This window comes from Geospiza fortis, unplaced genomic scaffold, assembly GCF_000277835.1.
Source record: "Geospiza fortis unplaced genomic scaffold, GeoFor_1.0 scaffold138, whole genome shotgun sequence".
In the NCBI taxonomy this organism is placed as follows: Eukaryota; Metazoa; Chordata; class Aves; order Passeriformes; family Thraupidae; genus Geospiza; species Geospiza fortis.
In genome coordinates this window covers 10,741,848-10,759,433 of record NW_005054307.1, presented here as the reverse complement: position 1 = coordinate 10,759,433, position 17,586 = coordinate 10,741,848, and the positions used below count along the sequence as shown (strand labels likewise).

General features: G+C 36.3%; 1 protein-coding gene across 2 annotated transcripts; it reads right to left on the bottom strand.

Moving 5' to 3' along the window:
• Nucleotides 1-556: 556 nt before the first annotated feature.
• ARL5B (ADP ribosylation factor like GTPase 5B) lies at nucleotides 557-10,249 on the bottom strand. 2 transcript variants are annotated; one of them, XM_031066761.1, is made up of 6 exons: nucleotides 10,189-10,249; nucleotides 8,903-9,050; nucleotides 7,192-7,275; nucleotides 5,406-5,557; nucleotides 3,470-3,509; nucleotides 557-695 (listed from the first exon to the last, which is right to left on the bottom strand). In XM_031066761.1, the coding sequence occupies exons 2-6, from the start codon at nucleotides 9,044-9,046 to the stop codon at nucleotides 621-623; spliced, it is 495 nt and encodes a 164-aa protein (XP_030922621.1). In that variant the 5' UTR covers nucleotides 9,047-9,050; nucleotides 10,189-10,249; the 3' UTR covers nucleotides 557-620. The 2 variants fall into 2 exon arrangements, with proteins under 2 accessions (XP_030922621.1, XP_005418666.1); XM_005418609.2 differs by lacking the exon at nucleotides 557-695 and having other exon boundaries at nucleotides 1,495-3,509.
• Nucleotides 10,250-17,586: the final 7,337 nt, after the last annotated feature.

Here is a 17,586-nt window from a genome sequence, read left to right as displayed (position 1 = left end):
CACTCAGTGTTGAAAGATAATCAAGGTAATTTTAGAAGTTGAAGGTTGTTCCAAGATGCCAGTTTCTACTGCTAGCATCGGCATCGTGGCCAGGTTTTTTTCACCCCACCCTCCTCACTATTGCCTTCTGGGTCCTTTCACAAGGCAGACTCTACAAAAGGAAAGAGCAAACTCAGCTAAATGCTAAGTATAGTCAAATGCACACACAAACATCCATACAAGTTTTTTTTTTCCCAGTCTTTTGTTTGGATTTGTTTTGTTCTTACTGTGAAAGGGAACAGTCCACTAAAACAAACACCCTTCTCTAAAACAAACAAAGACCCACACTTCCCATGGCTGAAACGATGTGATCTTTAGGATCAAAGCAGGAGCTTCTCCGAGATGAAAGGAAGCAGGTGTCCAGCCAAGATGTTCTGTGAACTGGCTACAGCTGCACATGATATAGGCCCCCATTCTGCCCCAGTGAACAGACTGGAGATGAAATGGAAGTGACAAGGCTACACTGCTGCAATACCTCTTCACCACAGAGTACTCACAAACAAAAACCCCATCCAACTTCGCAGAACAACTCAATTTTATTTTGATGACAAATATTTTGAGCAGCTGTGCCCAAGTCCTCTTCACCTTACTGCATGCAGTGTGTTTAAAGATCTGGAAAGAATCCCTGCTTTGGGGATCCTGAACCTCTTTGTCACCTAGACAAAAAGTAGAAAAACATAAACAAATAAAAAGCCATGTGCCAACCAATTTACAGCATAAATGGTATGTACAACATAAATGTGCATAGGACAGACACCATAAATTCTTGAACTTAAGGTGATTAACATTGTTCTTTGTGAACAGCATATTAAACACAGAATACTGTTAAAGTGCAAAACTACTGCAAGATATTTACTACATTCAAATTAGCAAATACAGTGCGGTATTTGGCAATGCAAAGACACACACAGTATTTATTCCAAGGCAACCTTTAAAAAAATTATGATCAAATCACTTTTAGTTTAACAGGCTCCGAAGTCATTAAAAATAGGGCCCCCAAAATTCCATACCAAGGCATTTTCCCCCCAAAAATAATAATAGTAAAAAAAATACAGCAATAGTGCTGTGAACAAACCAATATTATCAATGGAAAACTGTTGCAGAAAATGAAGTTGTTAGGTGATAAAAATCATAGCATTTGCTAGGAATGCTTTATTCTGTAAAGATACTCAAAGGTCTTGAGTGCTAACATATTAAAAGAAAACATCCATTATTCTGATATTCTAATGTCTACAACCAGATCATTTCCTTCTAATCAAAGCTATATGTATTACCTCAGGTAAGACTGGATTTAGTAAACAAACTATAGATTTACAAATGGTTTTAGCTAGAAAGCATTAAATACAAAATCATACCTTCAGGAAAAAAAAAAACAACCAAAGGGCAATAAAACCAGCTAGTGCTCTCTTTAAGTATTCAGGACTACATTCTGAATGATATCATTTCAGTTTGCAATTTAAATTTATTTTCAGGTTTATTTTTAAGTCACCAAACAAGAAACATCATTCATACTATCATTTCATTTTTTTTTCCTTTATAATTTGCTTCCCTAAGAGCAAAACAAATCTTATTTTCACACATTAAAACAGCTGATCATCACAGCAAGCAGCTTTAATATCGGATTTTAACCATGCCTTACATTAATCTTTTTTTTTATACACTACATTTCGCTGACTTTAATTATTTTCTGAACATTTTGACTTGACACTCAATGTAGTCCTAAATGTGACTTTTTCTAACTGGCAATAATACACAACTTCATTCAACCAATCACTGTTTCCACATGTATTCAAAGTCTTTCAACACTTATAACAATATATTTGCTGATACTTTTAAAATTTCATTAAGTTTTATTTAAATAAAATGGAAGCAAATTGAAATTTACAAAGCTTAAAATTTTATTAAAGAAAACTCAGTGTGCTTAAATTTTCAAAACAAGATTAAACAAAAACATTTTGTCATCAAAGGCCTACAGTCAGTTTGCAAAACAGTTCAGGTAACCAAACTCCATGTGGCTTTTAGGCATGCAGAAGTGCAGAATGGTGCCTCTGGAAAACCTGCCAAGCATTTAGATAGGCTGGGTACCTGACTGCTGCCGGGACTTTGCTAGGAACTGGGTGTCCACTATCGGTTTTGATTTGTTGGTTTGTTTTTTTTTTTTTTATCCTCATGTGGGGTTTTTGAGGGGACTGATGGTTAGGTTTATTTGATACTTTATGTTCTCAGTTAACTATATATCTTTAGATTATCTTTAGATTTAACTTAATTCCCTTCAAATTGAATTAACAGTTACTGGGTCCGCTCTTTCACCACCTGTTTTTCAAATTTCAGGTGAAGGAATCTAACTCAAACAGTGTCAAAAGTTCTCTGCTTGTGCAAATAAGACCAAAAACAAAAATGAAGGCAAAATAATTTCTTTGTAACAGAGTCTGAAAACATGTATGATAGTAATGTCAAGATTAGCTTCACTCTGAAGTCTACAGATACAGCACCATGGTTTTGTTTTGTTTATAGATTTGGCTTCCCTTTTGATTTTGTATTCATTTAGAAAACAGCACTCTCACTAAAAGGTGAGGAAGGCTCATGTATATAGAATTTAAAATTTTAACAGAATATAGGAAGTCTACACATAACACTGGCTGCTGTGATGTCATTTATCTTTGAAAAGGTATTCAAGTTCTAAATGACTACACCAGCACTTAGTAATAATATTTTTATGCACTGTACAGAGATGCACCTTCAAGTAGAAGAATATAAGAATGTCCTAGAACTACATACCAGAGAAACTGAGACTGAAACAGATTTTTAAGGCAGAAGTTCCATTGTATATCAGATTGAAAGCCACCACAATATTAACTATAACTAGTTCATTAAGCACTTAAAAATTTGCATTCGTAACTATTAATTCTTGTGCTGACTAGAACTCTACTAATATTCCAGGAAGTCCAGCTGGAGATATGGTTATCCTTTGAGGTTAAAGCTATGGCAGAGTAAAGTTAACCTAAACGCTACTTTTAATTATTAAATAAAATGTGCTCATTTATGTTAGTAAGTTATACAACTATTTAGAAAGAGGAAATATGAAATATTGACAATGACAAAAGAGATTTTAAAAAGCTATCCTTGAAAAAGTTAGAATTCATATTCAGAGGAATTTCAATGCTTAAAAACAGATTCACTTATGTTCATCCAGTTGAAGATTAGTGTATTAAAAAAAGTTAAGAAAATATTTTTGTGTTTCAGTTCAACTGCGCTTGATTCAAGCACAGCTTAGAGGTTGGCTGATATAAATTAAATATTGGTCACTGCCTCAGCGGCCAAAAGTACAGAAAAATGTACATGTTCACAGGATAAATAGAAGTCTCTTCTTTTGGAGGAAAAACAAAAAAAAAAAAGAAAAAAAAAAAGGCAAAAAAAAAAGCTATCTCACTCCAATACGGGAGGTCATCCACTCCAAGCCTTGGCATAATCTGAAAGATAAGAGATGTTATACTTGGTACAAGTTCTATTCCAGCATCTTGAAGGTATTTTCTACTTGTTTTTATGTGTAAAAACAGCTGCTTAAAATAAATTAAATCAACTGAAATGAGATTGAAAGCTGAAGAGAGTAACCAGTGTTTTAAACTAAGTCTACTTAGGCTTTAGCCACATGAAAATGGTCAAGCATTCTATATTATTGAAGCTTGGCAGTACTTCAAATTTTTTTCTTCCTGTAAACCTAAAAGACATTATCCTTAAATGCTTACTTGCAAGTACATGAAAAGAAAAAAGTTTTTCTTGCTCTACAGAAAGCTAGACCTTTATATACTAATATTAAAAGATAAAGGGCAGGTTATCCAGACTAAAGTGTTTCATGAAAAGACAGTATATCAAAATTACATTACAAAATTAAAAGTGTGTTTATATTGAATACTAAGACTGCATGGGATCTAATCTGCTTCCTAACTCAATTTGCATCTCTATTTAAAAGTCTTCCATTTTAGAAGACAGATTTTTCCCTTGATTTTCCAGGGATCTAGTTACCTAATTTATATCCCTTTGAGCTTTACCTTTGTCCAGTAAATCAGTGTTTAGCTATCCAAGAATGCTAGCTTCACTCACATCAAGTTGATCCCCCCAGATTCTTGTCAGATTTTCTCAAGGAAGACTCAGCTCAGCTATTTAACTCTGGGAATGTTTTTTCTAAGCTCATCTCACTACTGTCATAGTTTAAAGTATTCTAAATATTCATTGCTTTTTGTTTTACAATACGAAGGAAGCAGCCTAGGATGGCCACTGTTTCTAAACTAAACCTCATTTTTATTAATTATTATTTTCCTTCAAATGTCAACTCGGTTGAAGATCTTAGTTAGTCCATAAACTGTGTACTCAAAAGTGACTTTAGCAAAACTGGTAGAAGGAAAGTAGAGTTAACTCTTAGAACAAAATAATACAACCACCGCATAAAAAACCCCCCACTTGGTTCTCACTAACACAATCCACCCTAGGGAAGTTAATGCCACCATTCACCCTACAAGACATCTCCATGACATTAGACAATACTTCATGCTAGAAAGTGAGGTAGTTGCTCTCACTTCCTAAATACCCAGCTGGATTCACTATTTTTGATGTCACAAGACCACAGTATTGTAAAGATTGTACAACACAGCTAAAAAAAATCCTAAAAACCACAATGAAAAACCAAGATGAAAAATCAGTACATTTCACACCATACAAGCAAGACATTATCCAACTTGTTAGAAGGTATCAATTTTTTTTTTATATTTACAGACTAAGGATCTAAGGCTAGCCCAGCATTCCATTTTAGTAATTGTTAGCATAAGGTATGCAAATTTCAAATTTAGCTACATTAGCCAGATATAAACAAAGTTTAATATTGGTAAAAATTTGTTTTATGACAGATCTATGTAACTTTTCATCAAAAATTAAGTTTCAATGCTAATCAAAAAAACCAACCAACCAAAAAAACCCTGAACACCTCAACCTCCCAGCTTAGAAGCTTTCTGTAGTTTAGAATATAAAGGAAGAGAACAGTAGCTTATTTCTCCAAATACAGAAAGACACACAAGAGTAAGAGAGTAGCACAGAGAGAGTAGACAGCTATGTCAACAGCTACATATTAGGTGGAGGGGTGGTGTTTGGTTTTTGGTTTGGAGTTTTTAACAACAAAAGGAAGATGTTCATATGAATTTGGAGCATGAGCTATGAAAAAAACCCACAAGGTTCAATTACAAAAAAGAAAAATTCAAAATGTCCCTCTGACAGCAAAGTTCAGAACTTTCAGAAAATCCACTTTGGTGTCAGCAGGCTTCTAAATCAGTATTCTCGTCGACCAGGAATTGCCCTAGTAAGCAGTAAGCACTTACCCCTCTCCTGTCAAAGCACAGCAGGACTGGATGTGCCACGGGTGATCCTTTATGGAGCTGAGGGTGAGGTACGCGGATATCTCGGCAGCCGTCATGCAGCCTTTCATGTCCTGCTTGTTCGCAAAGATGAGAACCGCAGCCTTCCGTAAATCCTGGGAATGATTCACAGGACTCAGACAGTTATTACACAGAGATAACAGGCTATTGTGCTAACTTCATTTGTTAAAAGAACTGTATCCAAGCTAATCAACAATTACACTAGAGCATGGAGTTTTAACTGTCTTACTACATGAAATATTTGTTACAGTAAGACTAAAAAACTAATTTATTCCGAAGTGCTTACCACCACAGAGAATCAAATTGTTTAGTGTTGACCACATGTTCATACATAACTAATGAAAGTCTTGTCAAAATACATTTTATAATGCTGCAAACCACGCGGCCAGCGGAATTATTTCTGGTTAAACACTGCAAGTCCTACAATAAATACTATTCAAATGGAAAAGCCTGCTAGATATCATTCCCTTGAAATTCCTTCAACTTCATTAAAGAAGTTCTGTATTGATTAAAGCAGTAATAATTTAAGAAAGCTTTCTGAATTCCTAAAAGTCTAACCTTAGTGTTCCAGAAAGGGAGTTTTAATAATGCTGCATCAGCTTTAATAACTAACCAAAATAGTTTTGTTTCAGCATGGAATTTAGCATTCAAAACAGATGAGAACTAGAATGTATGGCTTTAAAACAGCAGAAGGGTAAACAAATCTAACACTCAGGAAGCTGACAGTTGTAACTAAAAGTGTTCAATACACTTCAATGCATGTTAAATTTTGAGAGTATTTTTGCACCAGGAGAAAAAAAAACAGAAAACAACAAAGCTTTATGATCTACAGCTGAAAATTCAACCCTACAAGTAGCCCAGTCTAGGCCTACCAACTGATTTCAAGAGATGGTAGATCACAATTTCTTAAGAGTTTGAGACTGGAAATCAAAAAACTACATGAGAAATCTTCAGGACAAGAAGTAATTTTTCCACCTTTTTTGGTAGTGAATTTACTAGACCCAAACTACAACTAATATTAAAACTGCAAAGCAAAAACTCACTTATGTGAAACACAACAAGTCTCTCAGAGAAGTTAACAGGATTACTTGCACTGTACTAAATCCTTTTCTTTCAAAAATGGAGAATATTTAGATTTAAAACAACCTCAATTCAGCTTCAGAGTGATCACAAAAGGTTTTAACATATTTTACCTAAGCAAATGTACAAGTTAATTTAGGATGTTTGAGTGAGTTGACTCAAGTCCCTAGGACAACATATAATAAAAATACAAACAAATAATTCTGAAGGAAATTGAACTGAAATTAATTTTCCCATAGCATGATATATACTCCTTAATTTCAAGGAATAGGATTAGAACAAAGAAAAAAGTAGGCAATTTCATTTCTCTAAAATAAAAACTAAAAAAAAAAGTTTCTTGAAATTTCAGCCATTTAACTGAACTAGTCAGTGGTAAAGGACAACAATAACCAGTTACATTAATATGAAGCATAACATATAAGTTCAAAATTTGCAAAGTAAAGACTGATTTGATTACAATCAAACAAGTCCTATTAGAAGGGTGCTTCATAATAATTTTTCTCCTTATTTATAACTTACATGGTTTAAAAATGTGATCAACATGAATGCACACTTTTTTTTTCTGACGGTATTATTTTTGTTAACATAGGAAACATGAAATGTTATTTAACTGTTCTCAACAAAACCGTTATCTCAATCCCCCCCATACCTCATGAGCCAGCATTCTATAAAGTTCTTCCTTTGTAATAGAAAGTCGCTCTCTATCGATGCTGTCAACAACCAGAATGATGAACTAGGGAAAAACACCAATAGTATAATATGTAAATAAAAACTCCAAATTACAGAAAGCACAATTTCAAGAGACCACTACCACTAGTCTTCCTACAGAAGAGACAGACACTTTCAGAGGACATCAGAAAAGAGAAAGTGACAAAAGAGAGAAAAGTGAGTAGTAAAAAGGGAGAATTAGAAATCACTGCTATAATTCTCCAACATATTCTCCAAATCACTTTCCCTTATAAAATTAAAGTGATTCATTAGCCACTAAAAATGACCACAAAGTATGAAAACCTGAGTCAATTTAATGCTGCTGTGACTTTGAGATGCCTAGCAGATGAGGTGGAACAGTAATAGAATTATTCATATGAGGGAGGCTAGGATTAGCATAGTAAACAGATCTCTTTTCTTCCTCAACTGCTTCCAGCAGACAAAGCTTCTAAGTAAAGGGAAAGTTCTTCTTTCCAAATCTACAAGGCACTGGATTTCAAACACTTGCTAGACAGAAGACGAAGAACATCCCAAAAGTATCAGAAAAATAATATACGCATCTCTCCAGATTCCAAAACCAGATACTCAAGGGATAAATGTCAAGAACTTATTGCTCTATACTAGATAATACTGGTAGAAGTCTCTTTATCTTCATGTGTTTCTTAGATGTAGCTGCACTTTTCCAGATAACATAAAAAATTAGTCTGAGGGTTGAGATGTCATTATCAGGTTTACAGTAGATCAAGGATGGATCACTGATCTCACCTCTCTTCAAGAGCATAGGAAAAGATATAGAAAAAGGAAGAGATAAAAAATCTAATTTTACAAGAGGATGGAATACTTATATAATGAGTAATATCTACAAGAGGTCTCTGCTTTTAGTAGAAATGGTAAGAAAGAAAGTCTAGAATATTTTACATCAGCGTAGATGTCTCAAAAAGAGTCCTCAGTGATTATATGTGCCTTTTTGTACTGATAACCTCTTGGCCTCAAAAAGACTGTCACAAAAAAACAAACCCCACAAGTCAACTGTTGCTGAATTCTTCTCCAACCTTTCCAGCAACAGCAGCTCTGCCAGTACCTCACGAGTAGTGCACAGCAAGGCTTTCCTTCCTCCTCTGGATAAAAGCTATGAGCTGATGAGCTGTTTAAATACTGCTGCCTAGGCTCAGAGAAAGTTTCATTCCTTTATTCCTTATTCCTTCATTCCTCATTTCCTCCTAATTATCATTATTTCAAAACCATTTCAGACTGGATGTACAGAAGTCCAGTTGACCACTGCAAATCATCACAAAATTTCCAAGTTACACTTCAAAATTTTCTTTTTAATCTACTTAAAAAAAGCAAGCAAAAAATCTGACCTAAAATGCCTTTCATTATCATTTGATTACCTGGGAAAAATCTAACTTCACAGTTTATAGCATAGCTCAAATAACACTACAGTAAAGTATGCAGAAAAAATACTTCAAATATCACCAGCAAAATGGCTGCATACCAGAGATACCTCACACTTTTTGAATTTATTCTCCATCATTAGAATGTAAAAACAATACAGCTGCAATCTCTACAAAAGTCTACAAATATTCCTAATAAATAAATATAATTTCAAACAAACTTATTCAATTTGCAGATTTCAAATCATCTTCTCATACCTCTGTGTTTGAATAATAGGTATTCCACGATGACCGTAATGATTCTTGCCCTCCAATATCCCACATTAAGAAATGAGTGTTTTTCACCACTATTTCTTCTACATTGCTTCCTATGGTTGGAGAAGTATGAACCACTTCATTCATTAAGCTAAAGGAAACAATATCACACCACAAAAACCAGTCAGCAAAATCCACAAGGCTTGTTAGAGCTCAGTTATCACAGTTTTTTTTGCAGAAAAGTAAATATTTGTAACAGACAAAAAATATTTAAAAATCAGGCATATTTTAAAAAAGCTATACATTTGAACTTTAGAAAGCAGTGACTGTAGTCATGCTTTAAGAAATCAGCAAGGAAAAAGAAGCACATAAAAGGCATAACAAATGGTTAAGTGTTATAGGAGGACTGTCTTTCTAAAGGGCATTAACAGACATTAAAATGCACTTGTTTTAAAGCAGGAGCTGCCATTCTAAAGATGCCATATACAAAACCACTAAACTGTGCAAAATAAAAATGGGAATATAATTTTATCAAAGCACTCTACTTAGTAACTAGATATTAAATCTCTAAGGACTGTGTGGTTACACAGCTGAAGATTTCTCAGTTCTACCTTTAAGCTTGCTCAAAACGCTTACAAATAGAAAGTCTTTTTGGAAAACATTCTATGCTGCTTCAATATCCAAATATACGGATATTAATTTATCTATACTCTCCTCCTTTTCCACAATTACAATAGTAATTATGGTCATAACAACACTCTTGAATTTATTATGGATATTCTTGTAATGCTGTCAAGATTTGGGTGCATTGATGCTATTGAAAATGAGTAAGGTAGGACCTGGGAAAGCTGAAATATTTTTAGGAATTCCCTATCACAAATTTTAAGACACTGGAATTGAGAAACATTTGGAAACCTTTTTAGATTTTTGAAGTGTGGCTAGAATTTCCATTAATTTAATAATCGTGTTCTTTTCTGCAGTTACTGGAAACAGGATTATTTTTACGAATACAAATTCAGACAGGCTTTCATGGGAAAAAAAAATCACAGTTCACTTTCTGCTTGGATGTACAAATTTGTTGTTCAATTAATAGTTCAGTTTTAAAGCACAGCAGTTCCTTCACTTATCCTTTAAACATTTACTCTGTTTAGAACAACTCATACCATTAATGTACAAAGTGTGATCTAGAACCCCAAAGATTACACCAGGTTACAAAGCTGAATTTTCAAAGATTTGACAGTGACAAGTAATGAAATGCAAACAGAAAAACAATTAGTTCATATACTTACAACTGGTAAAGAATAGTAGTCTTTCCAGCATTATCAAGTCCCACTATGATTACTTTGTGCTCTGCATATTAGAAAATAAAAAAAAAAAGAAAAGAAAAAAGAAGAAGACGACAAAAATAAATTAGTGGAAACAGCAATAATTATAATTCTGGTTAATCACTCTCCCTTACTGAAGAAAGCAACTGCTTGTTTCTTTTATATCACCACCTTACACAGATTAGTGACAACCTCAGGACAGAAAAAAAGCCAAACAAACCCTCATCTTCTCTTGAGACTCCAGTCTAAGGAAAAGCCAGAACTGGAAATCTAATAGTATGGTTACTAACGATTACTTCATCTACAACATCTAGGTTTAGAAAGAAAAGTACAATGAAAAAATATAATCCATAGCAGTGTATCATGCTAAGAATACCAGCAATATCCAAAGACTGCAAAAGGTATTACCCTGACATTCAAGGATCAGGAAGAACCATTTAAGGTACCACCATTATTCACACAGTAAATTCTAAGAGGAAACTGTATTTTGAATAGGTCACAGATTCTAATTTTGCAACTTTTGAACTGAGAAATCACAGAATGATAGAATGGTCAAGCCTGGAAGACACTTCTGGAGGTCATCTGGTTGAACCTCTTTGCTGAACCAGGCCCACAGAGCCAGTGGCATAGGACTATGTCCAGGTGGGTTTTTAATATATCCAAGATGGAAACTCCACAGCCTCTACAGACAGCGTTCAGTCACCCTCACAGTGAAAAAGTGTTTCCTGATGTTCAGAGGGGACTTGTGTGTTTCAGTTTGTGCCCACTGCCCAGCCCTGTGACAAGTCTGGCTCTGCCCCCTTTGCACCTCTTTTTCTCATATGTGAGATGCTCCAGTCCCTCATCACCCATCACTGGACTCTGCCCAGTATGTCCACGACTCTCCTGTACTGAGGAGCCCAGAACTGGACATGGTACTCCAGGTGAGGCCGCATCAGTGCTGAGCAGAAAGGAGAAATCACGTGCCCCAACCTGCTGTGAAGTCCAACATAAAAAACAGTGATCTTGCAACTGCTGCAATACTGTTTGTTTCCAGGCACAGGAGAGACAAAACAGAAATCAACCAAACAAACAAAATCAGTAAAACAGTCCTCCAGAATTTATATGCTTCTCTGTAAATAATTCATCTTAAAATTTCAAATCCAGTATCACAGTCGCTTAGAATGGTGGTTCTTTTGCTACATGTGTGAAGCTACAGCATACTGATCCAATTACTGACAAAAATAAGCAAACCACTTGAGAGTGAAATTTGCAAATGGATACATAAAAACTCTGTGAACAAGCTCACTTTTAAAGAGATAATATTTACAGTTCTAGGGCACGTATTTCAAAGCAAAACATGGTTCACTGTTTAAAGATTTCCTACAAAATACCACACTTGATCTACAGGATCAAACAAGTTAGTAGATCAGAAGATCTATTGAAAGTATGAAATTGATGTTTTTCCCCCAAAAGTAGGTGGTTTAAGGAAAAATTAAAGCATTTTGGTTAAAAATCTATTTATATATAGCAACCTAGGTCTTTTTATACTGAATATTACTGGAATAAAACATTTTCTTGTTGGGAACTTTTTTAAGTTTTGCTGTGCAATAGGATCATAACAGATGGTAAAATGTATTTCCCTGTGCCAGTTCCCCTACTACTACATCCTGTAAACACATGCTAAGAAAAGAACATTTCTTGACTGTAAATGCAGGAGTACTTTTAGCTCCACTAACAGCAGCATCAGTAATTAATAACCTTTCCCAATACATAAACAGTATGAAATTCTCTCTACTTTCAATGCTAATAAATCGTGCCTAGTAGCTTGACTATCCATCTCTTCTTCAAATATAATTAAATGTAGAGAGCTTTCAAAGGTCCAAACACAGAAATGCCCTCCCATTTTTTTCAAACCAAACATGTTGTCAACTATTGCCAGGAAGATGATTCTACTTTTGCAGTGTTCTGTTTAAGTTATTTCAAACAAAGAAAAGAAATTCCAGTCAGGCATTACTCTGCTCTTTCATCTTCTTATCAGAACACGCCATCTTAGGCATGAATGATTGGAGTGTTGGATGATACAACATCACACTAAGTAATGAAGAAAAGAACTCCATTGAGATGGCTGCTTTTGAAAGCCACTGGAGTGTGAATGGTCCAACACTAACTGGGAAAAAAAAGGCACAGCTTATCTGTGTTACTTCATAGTCAAATGGTGCTTCATACAGTGATTGAATAAGCACCGACAATAAACAGTCACACAAGTGTTAATTAATAGGGATCTTGGCATGAAAACACTAAGATGAAATCATGGGTATTTCATACAAGTAGCAGATTCCAGAACTATAGTAATGGAAACTCTTCACTTACAAACATATTCAAAAGTTGAATTGCTGTCTAGTTTGATGAAAACAAAAATACACGCATAGATGTGCATTAGAGGAAAAACATGTGAGCTTAAAAACTACCAAACCAAGACAGAACAGAATTTTAGCATGACAGCTACTTGTTTACAAGAGTAACTAGGAGAAGACAGATGCCACATTTAGGAGGAAGGACAATTACTGGGTAAATCATAGGCAGTGATTTCTTTGTGCTCTGTACTTACAGACTAACCCAAGTTTCTCCCTTTCACTGGTTGGTATTCAAACTCAGTTTAGGTTGTATTTATGAATATCTTCCCAGTCCACCATGTTCTTGGCAAAACAAGAAGAAAATCCATAACAAAGTTGAGAGAGCAGAAGAGTCTTTATTAATCACGTAGGAAGAGGGAGGGAAGATGGGGAAGTAGACGAAGTAGGCATATGCAGGGGGAAAAAAGAAAAGACAGTATTAGACTACTCCTTGAAAGAATCCAAGGACTTCTTGGTTTCATCAACCATTTCTAGCACACTGTTTAAAAAAATTGATATGTAATATGGTTTAAATGTGGTAGTTTAATATTACAAAAACACAGGACAGTGAAGATTATCTTCTGGCAGATGTTAGAAGAAAGACATAATATGCTCTTTTCTTCCTTACTCATCCATATTTCTCTATGATAAAAGAGCCCAAAACTGAAGATTCAATTCTCCCAACATGCCTATTTCTCTACTTTGCAAAAGATAAAAAAACTCTAAGTACTTTAATGGTGAGACTTCTAACATATTTGGAAGAAATGACTACTGAATGAGTACCAATAGCTTTCAAGCTGTGAAACAAAATGCTCATCTGGTTCCAAAGAGCAACAACCTTGGAGGCCTCAGAGTTGAAGGCAGAATGCAGACAGAAGTTTGCTAGAAAGAAGGCAGGAGGAATAGCATAATTCTGGAAGTCAAAGAAGTTTCAACACTAAGACTCATTCTGCACACTAACAGCTAACTTAGAGTCTTCTCTTAAGCACAAAAGAACTATTAAAATACATTTTGTATCCCCAGACTTGATTACAAGGAAGTAGAGAAGCTGTCAATAACTTTCAGTAGTCAGAGGAACCAAAAACCATTTGGTTTTTCACATAATGGTCTCTCCTAACCCGACTGGGAACTGACAGAAAGGCTAAGTGAAATAAACTGTGGACTTACAGAAGTTCAATCATCTTGAATTAGAGCTTACCATTACTTTTCTTAAAGCAACTTTTTAATAACTGTAGTAATTATTCAGAGCAACCTGTAAGATGCTGAATAATTACCATTCCAAAACTAAGTAAACCCCAGATTTGTGAGCTTCTCAAAGAACTCTATACACCACATAAAAAAAATAAGGTCTGGATAACAGTCATTTATCTTTACCAGGGTTGCTGACATTCACTTCTATTTTTAACCCACAGTTTAATTAAGAGCTATCTTGGTAATATTGATGAAATGATAAGTCAAGCAAGTTTTACTCAGACATGCATTAACACAGGCACTAACTTAATGGCTCCACCACCTATCCACACTACTACAGGCTGCTTACAAGAATGTGCCACTTGACTACTGAATCACAGCTTCAGCATTTTTGGAACTTCAGCAGGTCATTTCTGGAGTCTGATTTTTTTAAAACTTCTGAAAGTAAGTTACCAACAAAAGTAAGTTCAACTGAACTTATGTAATTTAGCAACTAGACTTTCAACAGCTGCAGAGAATGATATTTTAAATAAAACAATTCTTGAGTAATGTTTTTTTCTCAATTAAAAAAAAGGGAAAAAATTATCATGAAGCCATTATAAAGTCACCTAGAAAAATGACAAAAGTCTATTTTAAAGCCAACTGTTTATTTTATGAGTAAAAGTATCTCTATTTCAGTTCACATCGTTCAATTACTACTTGATTATGAGACAATATATATTGAGAGCTGAAAGACTTAGACACACCTCATCCCCCATGCTCTACTTGATGGAACACAGGTGGAACTTTCAAATCTTTTCTTAGCTTCACTTTTCCTTTTGCCAAGTGCTGCAGGTTATCACACAACTTGCACCAGCCATGAGAACTGATACCATGATCCTCACAGAGCAGACCCTATTTGCCTCTTTGGAATACTCCCTCTGTACAGCCAAAATCAGTGCGTTAGTTACTCTGCTAGTCTGCTCAACAAAGCAACTTCATAGGACAGCCTGTGAATTCTACAAGGAACTATCAAGATTTGATGTAACTAGAAGAGCAACCAAAATCAACTCAGAAATTACTATGCTTTATTATTAGTAACGATATTACTTAGAGAACACAGTTGTGTTGTGGGAGAATAATTTCCCATTAGATCAAAAATTTATGTTTGAAGCAAATTTTCTAGAATGAAATTTCAGTTTTAGCCATGAAAAGAAACTCACTTTCTTTTCTGTGATTACACAAGAAGAGGAGACCAAAAAAAACCCCAAAAAAACCAACCCAAATCAAAGCAAAAACGAAACAAAAGACAAATCCAGCACTAAACCAGGATCAGGACACACCCTAAAGTCTCTTATTGGGATAAATGCCAAAGAGTAAATATTTCACGATATTATCTCATCCATTTCACTGTGAGACTAATATTTCATTAACCATTTAAATATATGAATGTATTAGGTTTCAATGTGAGATTTTGATAGTGTAGAGGGCTACACAGTGTTTTCTGACGAACTCCTAGAAACTTCTCCAATGTGTATCCAGCCAATGCCAGACAAGGCCACCAGCAACAGGTGGAATGCCTCTGGGATAACATATTTAAGATGAGAAAAAGTTATTGCACAGGAGAAATTAAGGACAGAGAAAAGAGTAGTGAGAATATGTGAGAGAAACAACTCTGCTGACTCCAAGGTTGGTGCAGGTGCCAGGGATCTACCTGCAGCCCTTGGTGAGGCAGCTGTGCCCTGCAGCCAGAGGTCCCTGGGGGAGCAGGGATCCACCTGCAGCCCATGGAGGACCCCATGCTAGAGCAGGTAGATCCCAAAGGCAGCTGTGACCCACTGGACACTCAACTTGGAGCAGGCTCCTGGCAACAACCTGTGGAGAGGCCACTCTGGAACAGGTTTGCTGGCAGGTTGGTAACCTTGTGGGGGATCTACACTGGAATGGAAAGGACTGTGCCTCGTGAAATGGACTCATGCTGGAACAGTTAGTGAAGAACTGCAGACCTTGGGAAGAACACACATTGGAGAAGCCCACGGAGGACTGTCTCCCATCCCATGGGAGAGATGCCACACTGGAACAGGGGACGCAGTCCCCTCCATAAGGAAGACAGTGTCAGAGACAATATGTGATGAACTGACCACAGCCCACGTTCCCTGCTCCCTCCTGCAGGGAGGTGGCAGAGAACCAAAAATAAAGCTAATCCTAGGAAAAAAAAAGAGGGAGGAGTGGGGAGCAGGTGTTCAAAAGATCTGGTTTTATTTCTCACTAACTTGTTTTGGTTCGATTGGTAATGAATTCTAATAATTTCACAAATTGAGTCTGTTTTGCCCATGATGGGAACTGGAGCCTTTTGCTATATTTTGTCTCCCCCTGTCCAGCCGAGGAGGGGAGTCATAGAGCTGCTTTGGGGGCATCTGGCATCCAGCCAGGGTCACTCACAATGAAGAATAACTTTTCTTCCAGGAAATAATATACAATAACCAAGACAATGTGTTTTCCTCAAGATAAATACTGACATCCTAATCTGCTATAGAGGCAAATACTAAATGACACCAGTTATCTGCTGATCACTTCCCTGCTTATAGATCTCTTTGGAGTCTTTGGAATACTTCATGAAAGAAAAGGAGATGAAGATTGCACTACTTGATGAAAATAAAAAAAGGTATTTAATATTTTTTTCTGGAGGATAGGGGAAACACTGGATCTTGCCAAATAGGTTTGACAGTTTGGGAAAAAAAGAAATTAGCAACAAATTCATAAGACTTCAGGAATTATGTGGTAGGATGGTGTATGCATGCGAAAAATCAATTATCTGGGATTGGATCCCAATCCCATCCCATGAAAGACAGTTTGATACACAGATGTTAATGTGCACACACACTGAGACTCTGGTATGTACAGAATTAGACTGGGTTATGTGCAATCACAGGCAGAAAACTATTAAAGTACACCAGGTGGATCTGCCTCCAAAAACTTGCAACAGAGCATTGCACAAAAAAGGCTTATCTGCATTTCAGTAACTTTAAAGTGGAAATGAGGTACACATTTGGAAATCTGATGACAGAACAATTAATGAATTTACTGTTTATATTTTTTTCCTTGAGGCCTTGAGCTTGGAGCAGGCAAAATGATGTTACTATTAACTATTTAATTTTCTAATCAAAGCTGGCTAGGTAAACCAAAATCATTAAAACAAATAAATTAACAGATAAACCATAATTTTCTACTTTTATGATAAACATCCGAGGTAAAGGTGGTGGCAGACCCAAATTCTGAGCTCTGGATTAGAACATGAGCTGTGATTGCAGGGCTGGATGAACTGGGCAAGAGAGCATGGAAAGCGATACCATCCCCTTACGACCTTTTTATTTTTGGCAGGAGAACTGATTTTCTTGGGTCACTAACTGTATTTAACCAATATCTTTGCCAAAACACAAACAGATCTTTACCTCGAAAGCCCCTACATGTTTGGCGTCCTTCTTTTCCTTCTAATTAAAGACTAAAACAACACGATTTTAATAACAGATCCCGACTTAAAAGGAGGATCGGCGAAGCCAAGAGGGACCGCCACGCTCCAGCGCAGCCCCAGCAGCCCGGGCCGCCGCGGACGCCGGGCGCGCACCGCCCGAAGGGCTCCCGGGTGTTCAACGCGGCCGGGGAGGAGGGGAGAGGAGGGACCACCTCGGGAACTCAAACAAAGCGACCCGGAGCATGAGGCGCCGCGGCACCAGCGCTCACGGCGCTGCACAAAGCAAAGCCCAACTTTCGGCCCGGCGGGCCTTCGGGGGAAGCCCGGCGAGCGGAGCCGGCCCCG